General features: G+C 29.9%; 1 protein-coding gene across 2 annotated transcripts in view; it reads left to right on the forward strand.

The window, feature by feature from the left end:
• Window positions 1-19,325, forward strand: part of LOC132739801 (sonic hedgehog protein-like) — a 70,087-nt gene that overhangs the window by 43,050 nt on the left and 7,712 nt on the right. For both annotated transcript variants that reach the window (XM_060727605.1, XM_060727606.1), the window contains exon 2: window positions 5,156-6,469. In XM_060727605.1, coding sequence (XP_060583588.1) covers window positions 6,158-6,469 — 312 coding nt within the window. In that variant the 5' untranslated portion in view covers window positions 5,156-6,157. The remainder of the gene's footprint in view (window positions 1-5,155; window positions 6,470-19,325) is intronic.

Raw genomic sequence — 19,325 nt, forward strand, 5'->3', positions numbered from 1 at the left:
CTGTGGGAGGGGCAGTCAAGAGTGCTCTCTGTTCGACAGTGGTACTCGTGAATTGTTTAACATACAATGTTAAACCGAAATTGCATGACTTTTCACCATAAATATAGTCTAGTTATGGAGATCACTTATCATAAAGGCTAAGAAGTAAATACTGCTATTTGAAATCAATTTTGGCTCGACTGCTTACACGTGAGTGTCAAAACGAATATCTTTTAGACGTTAACTGTTGCATTATCTCGATTTACAACTTTTCGAACAAGCCCTTCAGTGCGAATGAGTGTAAAAGAAAACAAATTACGCAAAACTTCTTGTTTTATTTATATTTGCTTTTGAAAATAAATAGACACGTGGTTTTTAGTTCTTCTCAACTATTTCAATTTCTTATAAATGGATGTCTGATATCAATTAATAGTTTCATGCAAACTTATAATATTTTTGGAGTTGTTCGTCTCCTAACTGATTAAAATTGAAGATTTTAACCAAGTGCATGTAGTACTACTATAAATTCTTTCCAAAATTAGTAAAACTATTTAGTTAGTTATGTTAAAATTGTATATAAATTGTAAAGTTATATAGTGCATGCATTTATAACGCTTTTCTAGCTGTTTTAAAAAATCTATCAAAACGTAAAAGTCAACTAACAAAGTTTCATCAAAACGTGAAAAACAACTTAAAGAACGATATCAAATCGTCTTAACAACTAAAAGAGCAATTTTAAAAAAAAACGTATTATAAACGAAAGGAGCTTAACAACTAATAGAACTATATCAAAAAGTATTTACAACTAACAGAGCAATATCAAAAAGTAAAAACAAAACATGAGAATTAAGTTGGATTTGGTTTTTCCCCTTTATCTCGGATTCTGGTTTTGACGGTTTTATACTGCAGTCTAGACCAAATACAATATAATGTCATAAGACTGGAACATATCCAAGTATATTATAAAATGAACTCTTAGAATTTGCAATAAATTCTGAAGATTCACTTACTGTAAGAGAGGTAAATTTAAAAGTTATGAAATCAGTGTTTGATATATCATGCATTTGTCACTATTTTGTGATATATGGATTACTGAAACAGTTTGATTATATTGTTGTCGAAAATATGTACGTGAGTTATTATCAAAATATAGATATTATCTAGGTAGAAGTAGGTGTGAAAGTTGCATACAATTATGTAACAAGTAGATGTTAACAATTAATGAAATTACATTCATAATATAGTTTTGACATGCAAAGCAGGAACACAAATCCTTGTCGAGCTTCATATTTATTAATGTTATATGATAAAACTATTAAAATTCTATTTTTTTGATGATGTTGATGATGTGAAGAAGATGTTGTTCATTTAAGAACATTTTAAATAAACATTATACGTATCAAATGCAAGCATAAAATGTTCCTCAGACAAGTTAATCAATATCTGTTTAAAAAGAAAATACTATATTTCATGTTGACAGATTCACTTTATGCATATATATCAGTATATACAGTTACAAGCAGTATATTGACGTCAATATACCCTTTTTATGTATTCTGATATGTTTGATTTTGGTACATGCAAAGCATGCAGATAACATTTAATTTAGTTTTTCCATGTACAAAAAGTCGTGTCTGCAATTTTCATGTACTTTTTGTTGTGATCAATGCTTCCGAGGGAACACCCTTTCTCTAGGTCTTTTTACATCAAAACAGAAGGTGTCTAGTGCCGTGTGTCTGCTTCAAAAAGTTGTACTTCAACGTACTTCTTTCTCTTCAGTGTTGCTATATTTTTCTGGTCCTTCGGAATCATTGCTTCCAGCACTTTTAAGTGATGAACTTTTTCATAATCCATCTTGTACAGACTCAGTCAAACAGAGTCTGCAATGTTCATGTAATTTTGTTGGGATTGATGCTTCCGAGGGATCACCCTTTCTCCATATATTTTAATTTTTAAATACTTTGAAACGAAGAATTCGTTCCTTCAGTGTTGCTTCCCGTTTTTGACAATCATCTTTTCGTGTTGAACAGAATTAAGTTCAACTGTTTAAAGCTACAAGCACTGCTAAGGTAAATGTGTCTTATTTTGAAAGCATTAAAGACAACAAATCATTTGATTTATTCTGTGCATTCAAGGCGATTAGTAGTTTTTATATATTTATGAACAGAAAAAAAGAAGCAATAAAACAATTATAACCTGTCTGGTAGGCCTGGGAGGCCAAGATTTGTTCACAGTTTACTGGAAATGTGAGACCATGTTACTCCTCGCTCGAGTAAACATTGACACTATATAGAAAGATAATATAGAATGTTGACACATTTGGTCGTTTAGATTACTCAACATGGCCCTCCTGTCAATGATAAACAGTAAAAGACTGAGGGCCAATGCATTATTTGTGTAACGGATATTGGGGGCAGTAGTGATAAAACCACTGCTATCATGAAAGAATATGATAGTTGAGCAGAGTTCGATCACAGTAAATCTTAAAAACAGAAGTAGACAAAAATAGGGATAAAAGAAAACATAAACATTATTTCCACGATTAGTACTACTGTAACCTTAAGTAACCTAAGCACTTTTTGTTTTAATGATATACTTCAAATTCATTACATCATCAAATATAAATAGTGTAAAAGCGTGTTGTTTAAAGTACATTTCCTTTGCTATTAAGCCATTTGTCTGGTGCCTAGATATTTTCTCTTAACACTCATTTTCTCTATTTCTTCTTTTGATTTTAACAGCATAGCTCGAATAATGAACTTACGTGGAATCATACGAAACGAAATGCTCTAATCAGACGGATGATAATTGGTTTGAGAAAATGCCATATTCTACAAATAATTTCCTGAACGCAGACATACTCGTATTAAGATGGCAACGATAATTAAGACGAATCATTCGTATTCAGTCAACAAAAACGGCTAAATAGCTCTGAACAACGCCAATTACATATAGTAAATATAGTTGGATTACTCACTCTCGTAGATAAAAACGTCAATTGTTATAAGTCAGAGCTGATTTAGTGTATCCCTGACAATCACACTTCATTCCTTGTCAATTATGAGCGAAATCGTATGATTGGGAAAAAGAGAAAGCTTTGTCAAAACAACAGACAACAAATTCCGGTTGTATAAAATGTAATGTTTTCTAGCGGATATAAAGTTTCTATGGCATTTCGTGTGATGTCTTCCATTATCTATATCTAAAAAAACAACGGACAAATGAATAAAATGGTTTCCATTTTAAGACAATATATATTCTCAAGGTATCTGTAGATGAATAGTTTTTGTTTTCAAATCACTTTAAATTTTTGATATATATGTACAAAGTGGTATATGTGTGTGCATCGTCTAGATTTGTGTCACGATGAACCGGAGTAAATTTCGTTCTGTCATTTTCACTAGACCTTTTCTTAATTGGTTATTTTCATCCGTGTTGTTAAATCACCTTGTTTTACATCTTTTAGTTAACCATTCTGACACTGCATATTTAAGATATCGACTCCAAACCATCATCATTTTTATTTTTAAATTCCATAAGGCCACATGGCCTTTGAAGATGTGTCATACAATGAATTATGACAAATCAATGTACAAATAAATATACAAACATAATTGATACAACAGATGAGTTTTAAAATTAATTGCCTTATACATATAACATCTGCTTTTGTGTGGTGTGACTTTTACTGCCTTATTTTTAATGGCAACTTATTCTTTAAAAACTGAATCATACAGGTTTTTTATGAATTGTAAAATGTATGTCTGACGTATATTGCTCTTACATGTAGTTTTGTTGAAATACAAACTATGTATATGTGGAAAAAGGTATTTATTACTATGTGTGTACAAGAAATGAGTACACTTTGATATAAAATTATCATAGTTCAATTGATTTGAAATTGAAGAATATGACATAAAATGAAATGAAAATGCCGCACATACTTACTTATACTAAGTTATATCAATATATCAGTGAAAGACAGATATGTGGCAAATTGAGGTTATTTACGACGTATTGCTATATTGTATATGTATTGATAAATTCTTAAAATTAGGATACATGTCATAATTGAAATTATATTTTACAGATATATCATTTAGGTTGTAGGTCGCATTGTTTATCTGTTTACAGAATGGATTTATTTCAATAAAAACATTTACGTTTGTCAAATCATGATGATACCGCAATTTAAAAAAAACGATGTGCTATTGATTAAATTTTGAGTTTTATATCTGAAATGAATGTTTTAATTTTGTTTGTATCAAGAGACACTTAAAGACATCCGGATTGTTATTCTTGTGCATAAGCCGAGCATTTTTAACTTTTTCTGTTTATATTTCAAATCATAGCAATAATTGAATTTATTAATTACTAAGTTGTGGGGGGGGGGGGCTTAATTAGGAAAAATCCAACCCATTGTAGATAGAAAGATAATTAGTGTTACCAGTGGTATAACTTGTGTTTTCTGGGGTTGGCTGCATTCAAATTTTTTATTTAAATTGGCAAAAATATTTTTAAATAAACGTTTTTAAATAATGAATAAGTAGCACCATATTTTTCTTTTGACAAAAATTGTACGTATAGAAAATTGATTAAATACCATGTAACTATTATTTACCATATGAATTTTGAAAAATTAATTTAATAGATAATTATAACTACAGATATTTCAGAGTATCAAAAAAATTCGAAAATATTAAATTTCCAAAATATAATTTCTTACCAGCTTTTTCAAAATGATGACTCAATTAACTTATTTAATTACAAGTCAAAGTTAAACTGTCTCCGAACAGCTACTCTTGAAAATTCTGTCATAATAAAAGATAAATAAATAACCAATTAAACTTTGCAAGATATTAGTTCTGTATAATTTGATTTCATTAAAAATAATATTAGACTATCGTCTATTCTAAATGAACTTCAAACGAGTTTAAATAAATCCTTTTCATACATTTATAATAAAGACTAGTTACTTTATACAAACTTTCAACCTTTTTAAACCTGATTAAAACACTTGACTGTGCTCGCATTTTACAAAACAGGAGAACGCGGATTACCGTCTATTCCAAAATTTATTTAATACTGCATTTCTTTTTTTCCTTTTATTAAGCTTTTACATTCATTTATATTCTACGGACTTTCGTTTCACCTTTTGTAACTTTTTAACTTTCAGAAAAAGCAAATTGGAAAATTAATTGAAAAAGAGCGAAGGACTTCATATGATGAATGTGGGTAACAGTTTACAAGTGGGTGGAGAGAGCGGAATATAGGTGTAGCGTTGGAATAATGAGCGACAGGTAGACAAGGGCTACGTGATGACTTCATATATGATACAGGTACCGTTGTTTGGACACTCTAGAGTAGGTGGAGTCTATTTGACGTGTGTGACCAAATAACTGTAGTATAGAGGTGCCTATCAATCGATCCACGTTCGTTTAACCTGAGTCCTTAGCGAATATATACATACATATCATAGAAAAGGGAGGATGTCTAAGTATTTTTAGTGTAAAAGATATTGAACTATTGACTAGTGATTCTTATGAAATAAAAGGTGGAAATTGTCAAAGCTTACGTCAGGAGATAGTTGACTGATATTTGTCAGGACTTAAGACAAAATAACGATGACGACACCCTGGCGAGATTTGGGCCAATCATTTAAATCAGAGGTTCGAGGAATTATCGCAGATAGTTATACTTGAATTGTGAAAGATTGTGAAAGCGAGAGAGAAATATATAAATATTATTGCTTAATTTACAAATTGTTCGCAAGTATTGTATTAGAAATTATTTAAATAATGTCTTCAGAGACATTGGGTTATTTTTAAGGAATATCTTTGTAACGTGAATACAATATTACCAGAAAATATAGAAATAATTTTAATAAAATAAGTTTATAAATAATACGCGAATTTACATTTTAAACTGTTCTAAATTATTGCTTATTTTAACAGAATAGAAATAAAAAATCATAAAATATTATCTGTAAAAAATAAACAACATGAAAGCTTAATGAAGAACTGGAATATGAGTTTTATAACATAAAGCTGATTTCTCATAAATGACAGGAGTTATAAAATTAAAAGAAGTCAATGTTTAAATGTTAAGTGCACCGTTCATAAATCTGACAAAATCGTTTATACCTTGCGACTGACGTTCCTGATTTATTCCTATCGGAATGTTTTCATCGAGAACTATACGCTGTATTCAATCTATAGCGATTGTGTTATTAATATTTACTGGATATACACGACCATGTGGCCCGGACGTTAGGGTTGGAAGAAGGCGAAATCGTACAAAGAAAGCGACACCGTTTGTTTACAAGCAACACGTACCTAGTGTGTCAGAGTTTGCATACGGTGCCAGTGAGCCGGCGGACGGTGCCATACATAGAGATGACCCTAGATTCCAGGATCTTGTTGAGAACCATAATACCGACATAATATTCCGAGATGAGGAAAGAGACGGCTCGGATCGGATTATGACCCAGGTAACTTATTCCATTTTATTTAATATATATGTTTTTATTCATGAAAATGATACAACTGTCATGGGTTTATGTTCTCGAGGTAAAAAGTACTTAGGCAAGAACATGTTGATCATATTTCATTATAAAAATCTAGTTCATATTAAGCAATTTTTTATTTTACCACTTCTTAAACGATTCCACTAGTAAAAACAGTTATTTATCAAAGAGTTAAGTAAATAAAAATGTAAATAGAGAGATTTTATTGTATTATTCATAGTATACATTGAACGATGTCAAATTTGACAAGTACAACATCTGGCATGAGACATGTAGGGAGCATGCAAATACATTCTTCAAATTTTATTGTCAGATTCTAAAAATGTTAAAATAGAAAGATTCAAACGGTAAAGAATTCTCCAAATAAACGTTACAAAAATGCTTAAGAATCAAACCACACAAACCGTTTTACAAATATTTCTAATTCACACTTTGATGTATTGAAAAACAAATAATTACCATGTCTGATGAAAAGAACGAAAACAAAGCTTCATTGCGTTTGCTAACGAGTACTACAGCAATTACGAAAATCTAGATGCTAATTAAGGATAAGAAATCGGAAAGTTAGCGGAAGATATGTTATAAGATAAACTAGTGTTAAAATACCACCCGCATACTTTTTTCTCTGTTCACTCCACTGGTTTATCACTCTAAATCTAGTGTATACCACGTTCAAGAAGCAAAATGATGGCTGTAAACATATTTTGTAACGACATGCTTTTTTATACATAGTTACTTTTGAAAAAATCTTTAACCGCAATCATTTTTCATACGAGAAATTTACTATCCCCTGTTCCCTTATGTCTTTCAACTGGTATCAATAGAACTAAGTTGAACTACTACGCAAATTCTTTAATTGAACAATATTCTTTTATACGTAATAGAGAGCCCACTTATAAAAGGATTCAATTAAGATAACCTAAAAATCTGCGTAGAAGATTCAGCAAACAAACATGTTTCAGAGTTTATTAGAATATTTACCGTCTCTAATCCGAATCATAAGTGCAGAGAAAATAAGAAAATTATTACAATAATTATAATACATACAAAGCCAATATTCCCGTCATTCAAGAATAGAGCTGCGTCTGAGATAACGTCCAAATAACACAACGAAATCTGTAAAACGTTTCGTTTGCGCTGGAAACGCTTAACACATCTTATAAAAATTATATAGCTCATCAATTGAAAATGACTTCAAAGAATGTCTGGAAAATAACATTACTAAAATAAAAAAGTTAGATAAAGGTGTGTATACCATAACCATGTATCACTTACAGGAAATAGACAAAAACAAACATAAACTAGGCTAATATTTAATATGAGTAAGGTAACCCTTATAAGCAAAACTTTGAGTAAAGATCATGTATGAGGCATTTTTTTTATTTAAAGTTAAATCCCCATCATAACTGAAATGAAGCCTTACTAGGGAAGTGTTTAAGATACCAATTCTTTCGTGTACAAAGCAAAAAGGAACCTTAAGCGTGTACATGTACCCAATTGACATTTGGATCTAGAGAATCGGGAACTTTTTTACACATACTTGTCAATGTAGCTTTCTGACAAGCGTTAAATGCCTTTAGACAGATAAATAGATAGACGGTATTTTAAGTGGAATTTCCCAATTTTACATACTCTGAAAAATCAGGGAAAAAGTTGATAGTGTGTGTGTAACGTAACACGCTTTTACTTGGCATAAAATTTACAGCACTTAAACACATGCTCTTGGAAATTGTGAATTAATAAGATGCTGAAACCACTATATTCTTAAAAATGAAAACACCTTTGTATAACATACTTTCGTTAATTTTTGTATATCAATCTACATAATGAAAAAAATGACCTTTTATGCTATTTTTATCATTTTATCATTCAAAGAATATTACTTCTTTTCAAAGTATTCTCTGGTGGTAGGTTCAAATGAAAAGTTGTGATTATGAATAAATCATTCTAGCTTTTAGATATAGGGCATTTGATATCTAAATATATTTCAATGCAAGTGAGAAAATGTCCATAACGATATTTGTATCGCCATGATAACATGGGTAAAGATATGTCGATCTTGAACAATACGTTTAACAAATGTAAAAATTTATACTGTATCATAGTGAAAGTTTAATTGTCGCATTAATGCGGTTAAAACCATATCAGAAACATCTTAAGATACGACGACAATCGAGGGTAACAAGCGTAAAATAGTGGGCAAGTGTAAAGTGTTTTAAGGTCAGGGCTTTTTATTCTCAAGTTTGTGGACAATAAATGTCCATTGTTCTGTTAAAATCTTGCATTTGCGTGTTAAAGTTCAAGCGGACAAATTTGTAAATACAATCATATGAAATAATAGCGTATTTAGACTTCAACAATTAAAATTAAAATTACAAAGCAATAAATATTTAACTTAGACCTATAATCAATCAATTAATCAATCAAAAAATAGTTGTGATTCGTTTCTAAAATGATTGTGATTGGTTTTGTATATACATATGATAATTATATCAAAACAAGTCTTTTAAATATCTTTTTTACTCATATCTTAAGATAACCCTTTTTACACATATTTTCTTGGGGAAAAACTACAACTGAATGATGTAATATAAGTCTTGCAATACAATCCAACAAAATAATAGAAAACACTAGAACTGAATAAAAATATTTAAATCAGTAATAATAGTCCAACAAACATTAGATTGTGCAGACATATTTAGGGGTTTTCATAGTTAAAGCTTTATGCTAAAATATGTTTTAATCTTTAATATATTTAGTTGATATGTAATTTAATTTATTTGGTAAGTGATTTTAAAAGTGCAGAAATATCGGTGGAAAAGGTAACTAATACATATATATTCTTAAGATTATACCTTTAACATCAAATAAGGGATACTTTATGTAACATTGGAATAATGACAAAAGAAGTAACTTAAAGTTCTATTATATTTGTGTTATGTTTCTATTCCAAAATTATTTTCATTTCTTTCATTTCATGTAAAATTTTGTGATGAAAGATTCAGTTTGCCGGGAAATTACTTTACTGATCAAAATTTGCATTATAAATACTGATATAATTTTGACAACTGCAAATCAATTATATTTACATTGCTGCTGTTATTTGTAAACTATAGTTTGTTAATTAGTGTACATCTGTTCCGTTCAAATTTTCTGACCAACTAAACAGTGAAAAAAGAATCTAAAACCCAATTGTTAATTTGATACATTACAATATATAATTATGTTAAAATAAATCAGGCAAGTATGCCTTCTTATTTTTGTCAAAGATCTTTATACATTGTATTTTGCTCCATGATTTAAAGTACACAGTATTGTCAAATACATTGTAGAGGTACACATATTATGTAAATATTGTAATTATAATAACAATATTAATATAAAAGCTGACTGCACTTTTCTTGACATAATATCATCATTTTGAAACCCTAATCTCTTTCTAGCAATTTTACAGGGAAGCTTCCTTATTCCAAATATTATAAAACTACCGTATTAAGATTATATCAAAAGCTTCTTAAATAATAACAGAAAGAATGAGTCATAAGAAAATGGCGACGTTTTAAAAGGCTAGGGATAGAAAGATAAGATAGTAAATACTATCACTTTTCTTGTAAGACAAATAACAGGAAGATTTATAGGAAAATGACACCATTAACCATACAATCTGTGAAAAAAGAAGCACATGGGACACCAAATAACAAGTTAAACGAGATGAAAATCGTATTATCCATTTAGGCAAATGTTCTGGTCTAGACACGTTCTCTGATATTCCAAGGAATCTATGAGCTATGACATGCCATGCCGTGACATTGATAAATCTGATATATTCGTAAGAGGGAATACGAGAAGGACCTTTCTAGTAAATTTGACCTGTGTTACGAAACCTTGATATGTCCTATATTGATCGTGCATTTGCAAGAGCACTTCTAGAAAATCAAATCATATCGAATTGTCTCAAGATTTAATAGACTAGACAGTGAAATTTGCTGCAGTTTTCTTATATTAGAATTTGCTTATATATACAGAAAAATTGAATCAATTTCTTATTTTTAATTTCGTGTTTTAGACACTACAAACAGCGAGCTTTCTTGCAGCGCCAATTTTTTTAACACGTGAAAACCCTTATTGGAGTAGCCATGGGTCAGGGATTTATTTAAAAAAAAATTTTACAGACGTATCAGTGTCCAATTAGCCATTTTCTTACGTAGTTTAAAAAAATGGCGATTAGATTCGTAGATTTCAATCAATAAGTATATTTCCATTGATAGCAACTGCAACGTATTTTAACACTCTTACAAGACATGAAATTTATAAAATTGCAACATAACGTTTTTAAATAAGTTTTCTTGGAGAAGCAATTACTATCAAATAAAACATATTCTAACACCTTTTATCCGTTATTATTTAAATTATTCTTTTCTAAGTAAGGAATGTGATATGAGGAGTAAAGCACTCCCTAAAATAATTTCTGTCTAAACATTAATGCAATAATTGTGTTAGTATAAACAAGCCTTCAAAGTTCACTATAATGCTTCTTTCCGAGGTATGATAAATTCTCAGTCTATATATGTATGGTGCACACAATTGTTCGCCTTTTACTATATGAATATTGCAACAAACTTGACAATGAAATACTATCAAAAGCAAATGTATTAACAAATATGATCAAAACTTGTTCTTTGTCAATGTTAAATGTGGCCAATAAACTGTTTTACTGCAGTAGACTATTGTAATGACGAGCTTTGTTTGGCCAAACAGTGGTCAAATGATCACTCTCAACATTTTCTCTTGCGAAGACAGTCACCTTTATTAGCGTCCGTCACGGAGGCAACGGATTGTAATTTCCTCTGTTTGTTTTGATTGTCCAGTCGTTTCCATTATTCCTGATATTGTGGCATCCTCATTAATAACAAACAAATAGATTTGATAGATGAACTTTGATAAATGTACCATTAGTAAAATGACTTTTTTTCTCTTTAAAGTTAGAACCTTTTATATCATTTCACCCTACTTTCCAATGCTTCATCAGCAAGTAGATATAAAACCAGTCTAGTTATAAAAACGTTCGTCATAATAATAATTAATTTATAAATACATATAAGACTTTGCTTTATGCACAACCAGGGCCTTTCCTGTATATTGCACGTGATATACGTTAAAACGCTGAACAAAACAATGTTTTAAATTGTCATTGGTAGGAGAAGATAAGAATGAAACATCAGTCATTTCGGGTTAAAAAGTACTTTATTTCAAGTTGCAATTCAATCAAAAGATGCATAATATTGCAGAAAATATGCAAAGAAAGTAGTCTTCATATTGCTAATTTTGAATAAAAACTTCTAAATTTATGACTATTTTGTATCCATCAGGCAAACGTGCAAATCTGTTTTAAACAATTTTGAAAAAAAGTATGTGTTAAGTACAAAAGAAGTTACACAAAGTTACGCCTCATATTATTTATTGTATTTTATTCACACCTACTTGTTGGAATAGATAAAAGAAATAAATTAAATGCTTGCTTTAATGTCATTTCATTTATACTTTCATAAATCTGTTATTTTTTCCAACTTCTAAGTCGTGTTTTCGTCGTGCAATTGAACTTCAAGTGTAAATGACGGATAAAATTCCAAATGATCGCGCAGGAATTTGTCACGCATCATTCTGTTCTTTACAGTGACTTTTATATATTTATTTTACTGAAAACACGGTATCAATCATACTCATATGCTATAGATACTTCAAATGTAACTTTGCTTTAGGTTTAAATGAATGATACAATATATATAGAAAAACAATGCATTGGTATTGATTCAACAAATACGAATATTAACGAAAGCTATTAGCATTAAATAAGGGATTAAATATTATACTTTTGTGATATCTTTAAACAAATCCATGGTAAGAAATGTCTGCGATCTAAATTTAACATTCATGGATGACTCATTGCACAAATGAGAGAAAGTCGAAAACAGAAAATTTTGTCAGAATATATTAGCCAAACAGTCAAGCATATTGTCTTCAAATGATAGTAATTGCAGCATGAAAATCAGCTAATGATATTTGTCTTTTACGTTCCCCTGCTCGCCCAGTGTCTAAATGATAGAAACAATTATCATTTGAGAGAAAACTGTTAACAGCGAAGACAATAAAAACATGAAGGCACCTTGTAAAACCACTCCGCGGGGCAATAAAATCAAAGCGTTTCAGGTCTGCCCGGTAATTGACTACCACAGCGCTCGTTGTTTGAGGGAAAGTGGATTTCGACAGATCGAAAAAAGGTTTAAATTACCGTCTTATATAACGTATTGTATCTAATAATATGGCACAAGAGTTGTATAATCAGTTTGATAAGGCAGTTTGAATTATGGCTTTTTAAAATCGCTCCGTACAGAATTTACAGTTTAATAACTTTTTCATACTTGTAGCACGTGCATGATTGTTGAGATATATTTTTTTATCTTGTCAAAAATGTTAAGTGTAGTGTAAATTAATTCCACTATCCACGCGACAGGAATAAATATATTTGAGAAAAAAAATATGTTGATGCATATGTTCAACATATATTCTATAAAGCTATAACTATTTATGAAAATCTAACTTGCCTTCATCAGTTGTTTATTGTTTTTGTTCTTGTTGTTGTTTTTATAATTTCTTGGCTTAAAAAAATGAGTAAAAGGGCATTTTAGGTTAATAATTTTGCTACATGCAAAATCTCTCTAACCCTACCTGGTTGATAACTGGCTATTTAATTGCTAACTAATATCCTGTAGAAATTTCATACTATTTTAGTGTTTATACCGATTTTTATTTCCCTTTATTTGTTTTGCCAACATGAAGAACAAAAATCAATTAATTTAAACGGAATTTTAATGATGGAGACAATTGTTTTCACCAGTCCAAAACTTGCCCTGATCTATTTTTTAAATTCTTTGCTTTTTCAACACTCCAAAGGTATGTTAGATTCTGACGGCTTGTCAGTTTTAACATATTTCATTCAGCAACATTTCAACAAGAAAAAGAAAGGCATAATGTTTGATATTGATATACATTAAAGAATTAAAGAAATTTTTTTATCACTTATGCATGACCCAACCAAAAATATCAATTAAACTTTTTGGGCATTCAAATACTTATCAATGGATGATTATATGAAAGTGGACGTACCCATAGTCTTTGTAAAATTACAAAAAAATGATTCAGTTTATATAACCGAATGCGTTTCTGTAACAATAATAATCACGATATATTTTAATAATAAACAATGTATAACACTACAACGAAAATGTACGCAAAGTTTATCCATTAAAGTTTGTCTTCGTCAAAGCAATCAAACATACCTTAAAGGTATATTTTCATAAGAATAAACAAGAAATAATTCAATTCTTGATTTTCTCCAAATAAATGTGATACAAAAAAAGTCTTATTGATATTAATCATGATTGTTATCCTTGTCATTATCATTGGTGTTATCAATATTATGATGACCATTATCAGCATCATCAGTGCCAACTTGAAACATCGTGACTATCATCAGGGATATTTTCAATATTATGATTATATCATTATTGTTAAAACTCATCTTTAGGATCTTTAGTTTAATTGTTAAAAATATCACAATTGTTTTACTATGATATTATTATCACCCTTATAACTTTTTATATATGCGATTGTTTTATCAGCATATATTCAGTGGTAAATGGTAGCCGGTAAGCTATTTTACAGGACTAAAATATAGTGATTTTGTTACATTGACCTTCTAGTCTAACAAGTCAATTCATCTGAAATAGAAAGTGTATCGTCTTGTCATAACAATATAAAGAGAAGAGCAAGGCAAATAGATTTTGCGATCAGTGGTAGTCTAGCCATTTGTTCGATCTATAAATCTTTCCCTTGATTATTTACAAATCTCTTGAAAGAGGTGGTCAGTAGACGTTCTCACCAATGTTGATATATTGAGATAATATTGTTGACTTCTTCGTCCAGCTTTGGCTATTTTATTATATTTGTATTTATTTGTATTTATCTCTCCATTGCTTTCCTATTGTGTTTGAATATTGCAATTAATTTGTTTAATGCATAGTGTCTCGGATAAGTCAAAATATTTTGAATTCATTTCATTGTAAAGAAAATCATTTTGATAAGCAGTGGGTTTTATTGTTATTCTTCAGATTTATAGAAAACAAATCTGGCTAGACTGTTTTCAAAGTCTTATAATTAATTAGTATGGTCTAGTATGGTAGTTCTTATAGGATGAATTCATCGAAAGATGGATATTTCTATTACTGTTTTGATTCATCTAGGAGAATATATTTGAAATTGCAAGACAATATTATCAATTACGATTCAATATATGATAAGGAAATATAAGATGATTTAATGTCTGGTGGAAGAAAGTCCTGTATAATAACATAGGCCATTCTAGTCTTTTTATGTTTACTTGTATATGTGTTTGTTTTATATGAAGCAGTCAGTGATCATGTAGAGTGAGTCATCAGTTTCTCTCAACTTGCAGAGCATATTTTTCCTATGTTTGTAAATCGTTATGAAATAATATTTCTATTAAGGTATAAATTTTTACGTGATGTTTTCTTGTTTAGTAAAGTTAAGGTAATTGTGCAATATTTTCCGGTTTAATTTTCTCAAAACCCGTAGAATATAATGGTTTTATAGAGATGTACAGACATTATAGGTAAAATTGATATAAAGAAAATGTAACATGTATTGAGAATTCATTATTTTCCTATGTTGTCTTAAATTATCATCGTTTAATTTATGCCTTCATAATTGATTATATTTTGCTTGATGTGAACATTCTTTATTGATAACATTTTTTTTAATAATTTTTAAAAACCTTCAAATTTAGTATATGTTTACAACTAGCCTGTGCATTTGTATACCCTTCAAAGTTTTGTTCTTTTAGTTGAGTCATAATAAATATAGAATGTGGGAAAATGTGAACACTTACATAACTTCTTTTACCTTGAAGATATGAACAAAGTACTGAGGAGTCCAAATTTCAGAGGCTATCATCTCATTTGAACATAAAAGTTGTAAATTCGTTCCAACTCACTGTTTTCTCAAACAATTGCCAATTCTGTTTTAGCAACGGAAGTACGTGAATTTAAATTGTTACCTCTTTAGGGGTCTTTTAAGGTTGATAAAATTTGAAGTTATCTTATACCTGCAACTAGACCGATAAGATATATTAGAATTGCATATAAATATAAGTCTCCTGCCGACATTAGTCATATGAATAACAAAACACATTTTTATAACCTTACCAACTAAACACAAATATAATATGTATACTTTTGTTGGTTTCAAAATTTCTTCATCTTGGTTATTGAATGTATTCAAACCAAAAGTTTATTTTTGTTATAGCATTGTTATTTGTAATTTATTTTGCTTGAAGTTACGTTTCATTTTAATTTATACAAAAAAAGTCATCATGTAATTTTTTTTAATTGTACAATTGTCTATAGTAAAAAAATGCAGATTTTTGTTTTGTCAAGGTACTTTTATCATTAAAATAATCAACAATTAAAAACAAAATATTCAAAAGGTGGCCTTTTTGCTACGTATTATTGCCGTGAATAGAGAAATTAAATCATTTCAAATTTATCTTTACTTAAAGAAAAGTGTTACATATTTCCGCACGAAACAAATCGCGTCAGTAAATCTAACCACTCCATTTTACAAAACCCGAAAAAGACGTTGTTATCGCTGTGCTGCGATTGTTTACAACTTTGCGGATTTGTAAGGCGATAAAATTCAGAAATGAGCAAACAGTCTAGATAAATATTATTACCGTACTCTGTAAGTGTTCGAATATGAAGATGAATGTATTTCTCATAAGTCTGGGCAAGCAAAGCGTCATTCGATCGATGTCATCTCGAAACTTTTGTTTGTTGAAGCAGTTTTGAATACACAATACTGTGTATTACAGAGAGTCGTCAATACGTGCTGTTTTAAAACAAGGAGCACCGGACCTGCTATGTTCAGTGTACTGTAAAGACGGAGTAGAATATCCGTTGTATTGTAAAAAAAGGAATGAAAATTAGATGTACACAAGTTTTAGAACAATAGATCCGAAATTTGGTGTGAATATAAAGTACCTTAAGTTGACAGCTTTCAAAAATGATGCCTGTGTTAGACTTATTGAATTTAATAAATACTTTTTTTTAAAAGTTGTCATCGTAGTTGAAGAGAATGTCCTAATTAAAGTCTTAAACAGAAATCACAAAATGCCTTGTTAGGGGTTATATATGCCGGTAAAGCTCGTGTTCATCACAAATACGAGACTTGAAAATCAGTTTTACATGAAAAAGTGACTTTTTTGATACCACTACAATACTTCATGTACTATATTTCAATTAGGCAAGAGTTAATATATTTGAAATATCGCTTTCAGTAAGGAAGTAATGCATTAACTTACATCATACCGTGTACTGACATCATGAGCCAGTATATAATAACCGTTTCTATTGTGTTACTGATTTCACAAAAAAAAAAAGAAATAAAAGACATTTTTAAATAAAATGCTAAGGTGTAAAGCAACTATTGCTTCTGAATTAGTTGTTGTCAGTGCGAATCATAAAATAATGCTTTTTCCAACACAATTATATTATATATACATATGTAAATAAGTCCTGCTACAAAAATATGTGCAGGCAATATGCATTCCTGTAAGAAAGGGTGGATACATATTCTATCAAGTGCAAGCTACCTTAAGAAAAAAAGGCTGCGTATCCCAGTTTGACAATGTCCACGCCTTGTCTTTGTCCCACGAATTGTTTAATACAATTTACCAAAGCTTGATAAGAGAAACCTCGTGTCATAAAACATCACAAAACAAAGTTGTCATTATTTTGGAATTTTTGCTATGTTGTATTTTACCATTATTGCGTTTTTGAGCATTTACGAAGTGTTTGCTATACACTTACAAAACTTAGACTGTTTACATGTAACGGATTTTAACATGTTTAGTTTGGATTACACCTTGTTTGCTGATATCAATTTCTCTTTTATATGCAATAATACCAGGGTACAGGTTTTTATAATACACGCCTAAATAATTTAATTAGTGTTAAAGTACTTTGAACAAGGATTAAGATATAGCGCTTAATTTGGCCAGGAGAATTACGCAAACTGTATATCATTCAGAAAGAAGTATATTTTGTAACACAGTCTATTCGCGTCTGTATAATATTGTTCACATAAATGATTTTAAATTTCACATCATTCCACGCAAATATCTGTGAAATATCCAATTAAAATCGCATCACTACAAGTCAATGCCAACACGTGTCTATCCATCTTTGTAGTTGGAAATGGCCTAAATAGATGAATTAAATAGTTTTCTAGTTGGGTTGTGACAAGTTTATTAAACGGGACCTGATTTTGAGTAAACTAAAAACAACTTTACAAACACCCTACTTCTTTTCTTATTCTAAAAAACGTAAGAGTGCATAATTCAAATTCAGTAGCTACAAAAGACAAAGAAAACGCCGTTAAATTTGCTCAACTAAATTAGTGATTGCCAAACATGCTATCCAAAGCCGGTAACAGGGGTCTCATTTTTAAAATTAATGGTTTACTAAAATATATATAAAAATATGACATACACATGGCCATGAAATGCAAATATGTTGTGTACATTGTCTAATTTCCCGTTCATCCTATGTTAACAAAAGAATTTTTTTTAATAATAATTAATTCTTCATTTATAAAGGTTGTCTGCCAGTGAGATATATAAAGAACACTTATTTGTTTTACATTAACAACTAAATGTAATTTAATATCATTTACCACCTCTTGCATATCACAAGGTGCATTACTGATCCCGCTAATCCGACATGCACTTCACAACATAATGATCACTTAAGACTCTCGAATAATCCTAATCTTAACCTAGGGATTATCCGATCAAACCCTGGGCGACACATACCTTTCCTGTGTCATGTTTTACACAGATCTGAGTAATGAACTTCATTAAAATACCCAGACGTTTAAGGCTACGGTAATGCACCGTTTTCAGAAGAATATCAAGTCCAGAGTAAATTTAAGATCTTGTGGGGAGCCATCGTCCTAGTGTAGCTCAAGACGAGTATTTAATCCCATAAGCTACAATGTTCCATTAACTGATTAACTGTTTTACTCATATAATTAATTTCATCACACAGAATTCTGTGTAACAATTGAAAACACACTGTTGCGAAGTTTGTTTTGTCTCTTTAAAGATCATTTGACCTTAAGTTGCTCACAAATTCACTCAAACCCTATTTTAATATGTTAGAATTCGTTCTTTGAGAAATGGATACAAGTATGTAAAATAGTAATCAAACAATTTTGATTGTAATCATGTTATGTATTAATGTGTTTTATCTTATACAAATACATCATGGGATAGGAATTACAGTAAACGCATTTTCAGTGTGCAACTTGCAGGGACTATGTGTGGTAAAATTCAATTATAAAATTACACCTTAAAATTACACCTGCAAACAGCAAGACAAGAAATCTTTTGGAAGTCACTGTCTCCCAAATATAAATATCAGTTCATCTATGTAGATACAAGCTTGTGGTCGTAAAATCAAAATCAAATCAAATTACCAGGTGCGAGGTCAAATAACTTTAAGTCTTTTATCTAGAAATTAGAAAACAAAATATAGAATATTATCAAAGTCTTCACAAAATGATCTCTCTTGCAAAGCCTTGCCGTAGAGGTTCGTAACGAAGCAACGGGGCTTTCAATTTTACGTCTTAAACAAAAAAATATACTAAATATATTTATATGTTTTTGCTCTTTCAGATTTATAAG

Source organism: Ruditapes philippinarum, unplaced genomic scaffold (genome assembly GCF_026571515.1).
Source record: "Ruditapes philippinarum isolate M1 unplaced genomic scaffold, ASM2657151v2 ctg232_1_1_1_1, whole genome shotgun sequence".
Classification (NCBI taxonomy): Eukaryota; Metazoa; Mollusca; class Bivalvia; order Venerida; family Veneridae; genus Ruditapes; species Ruditapes philippinarum.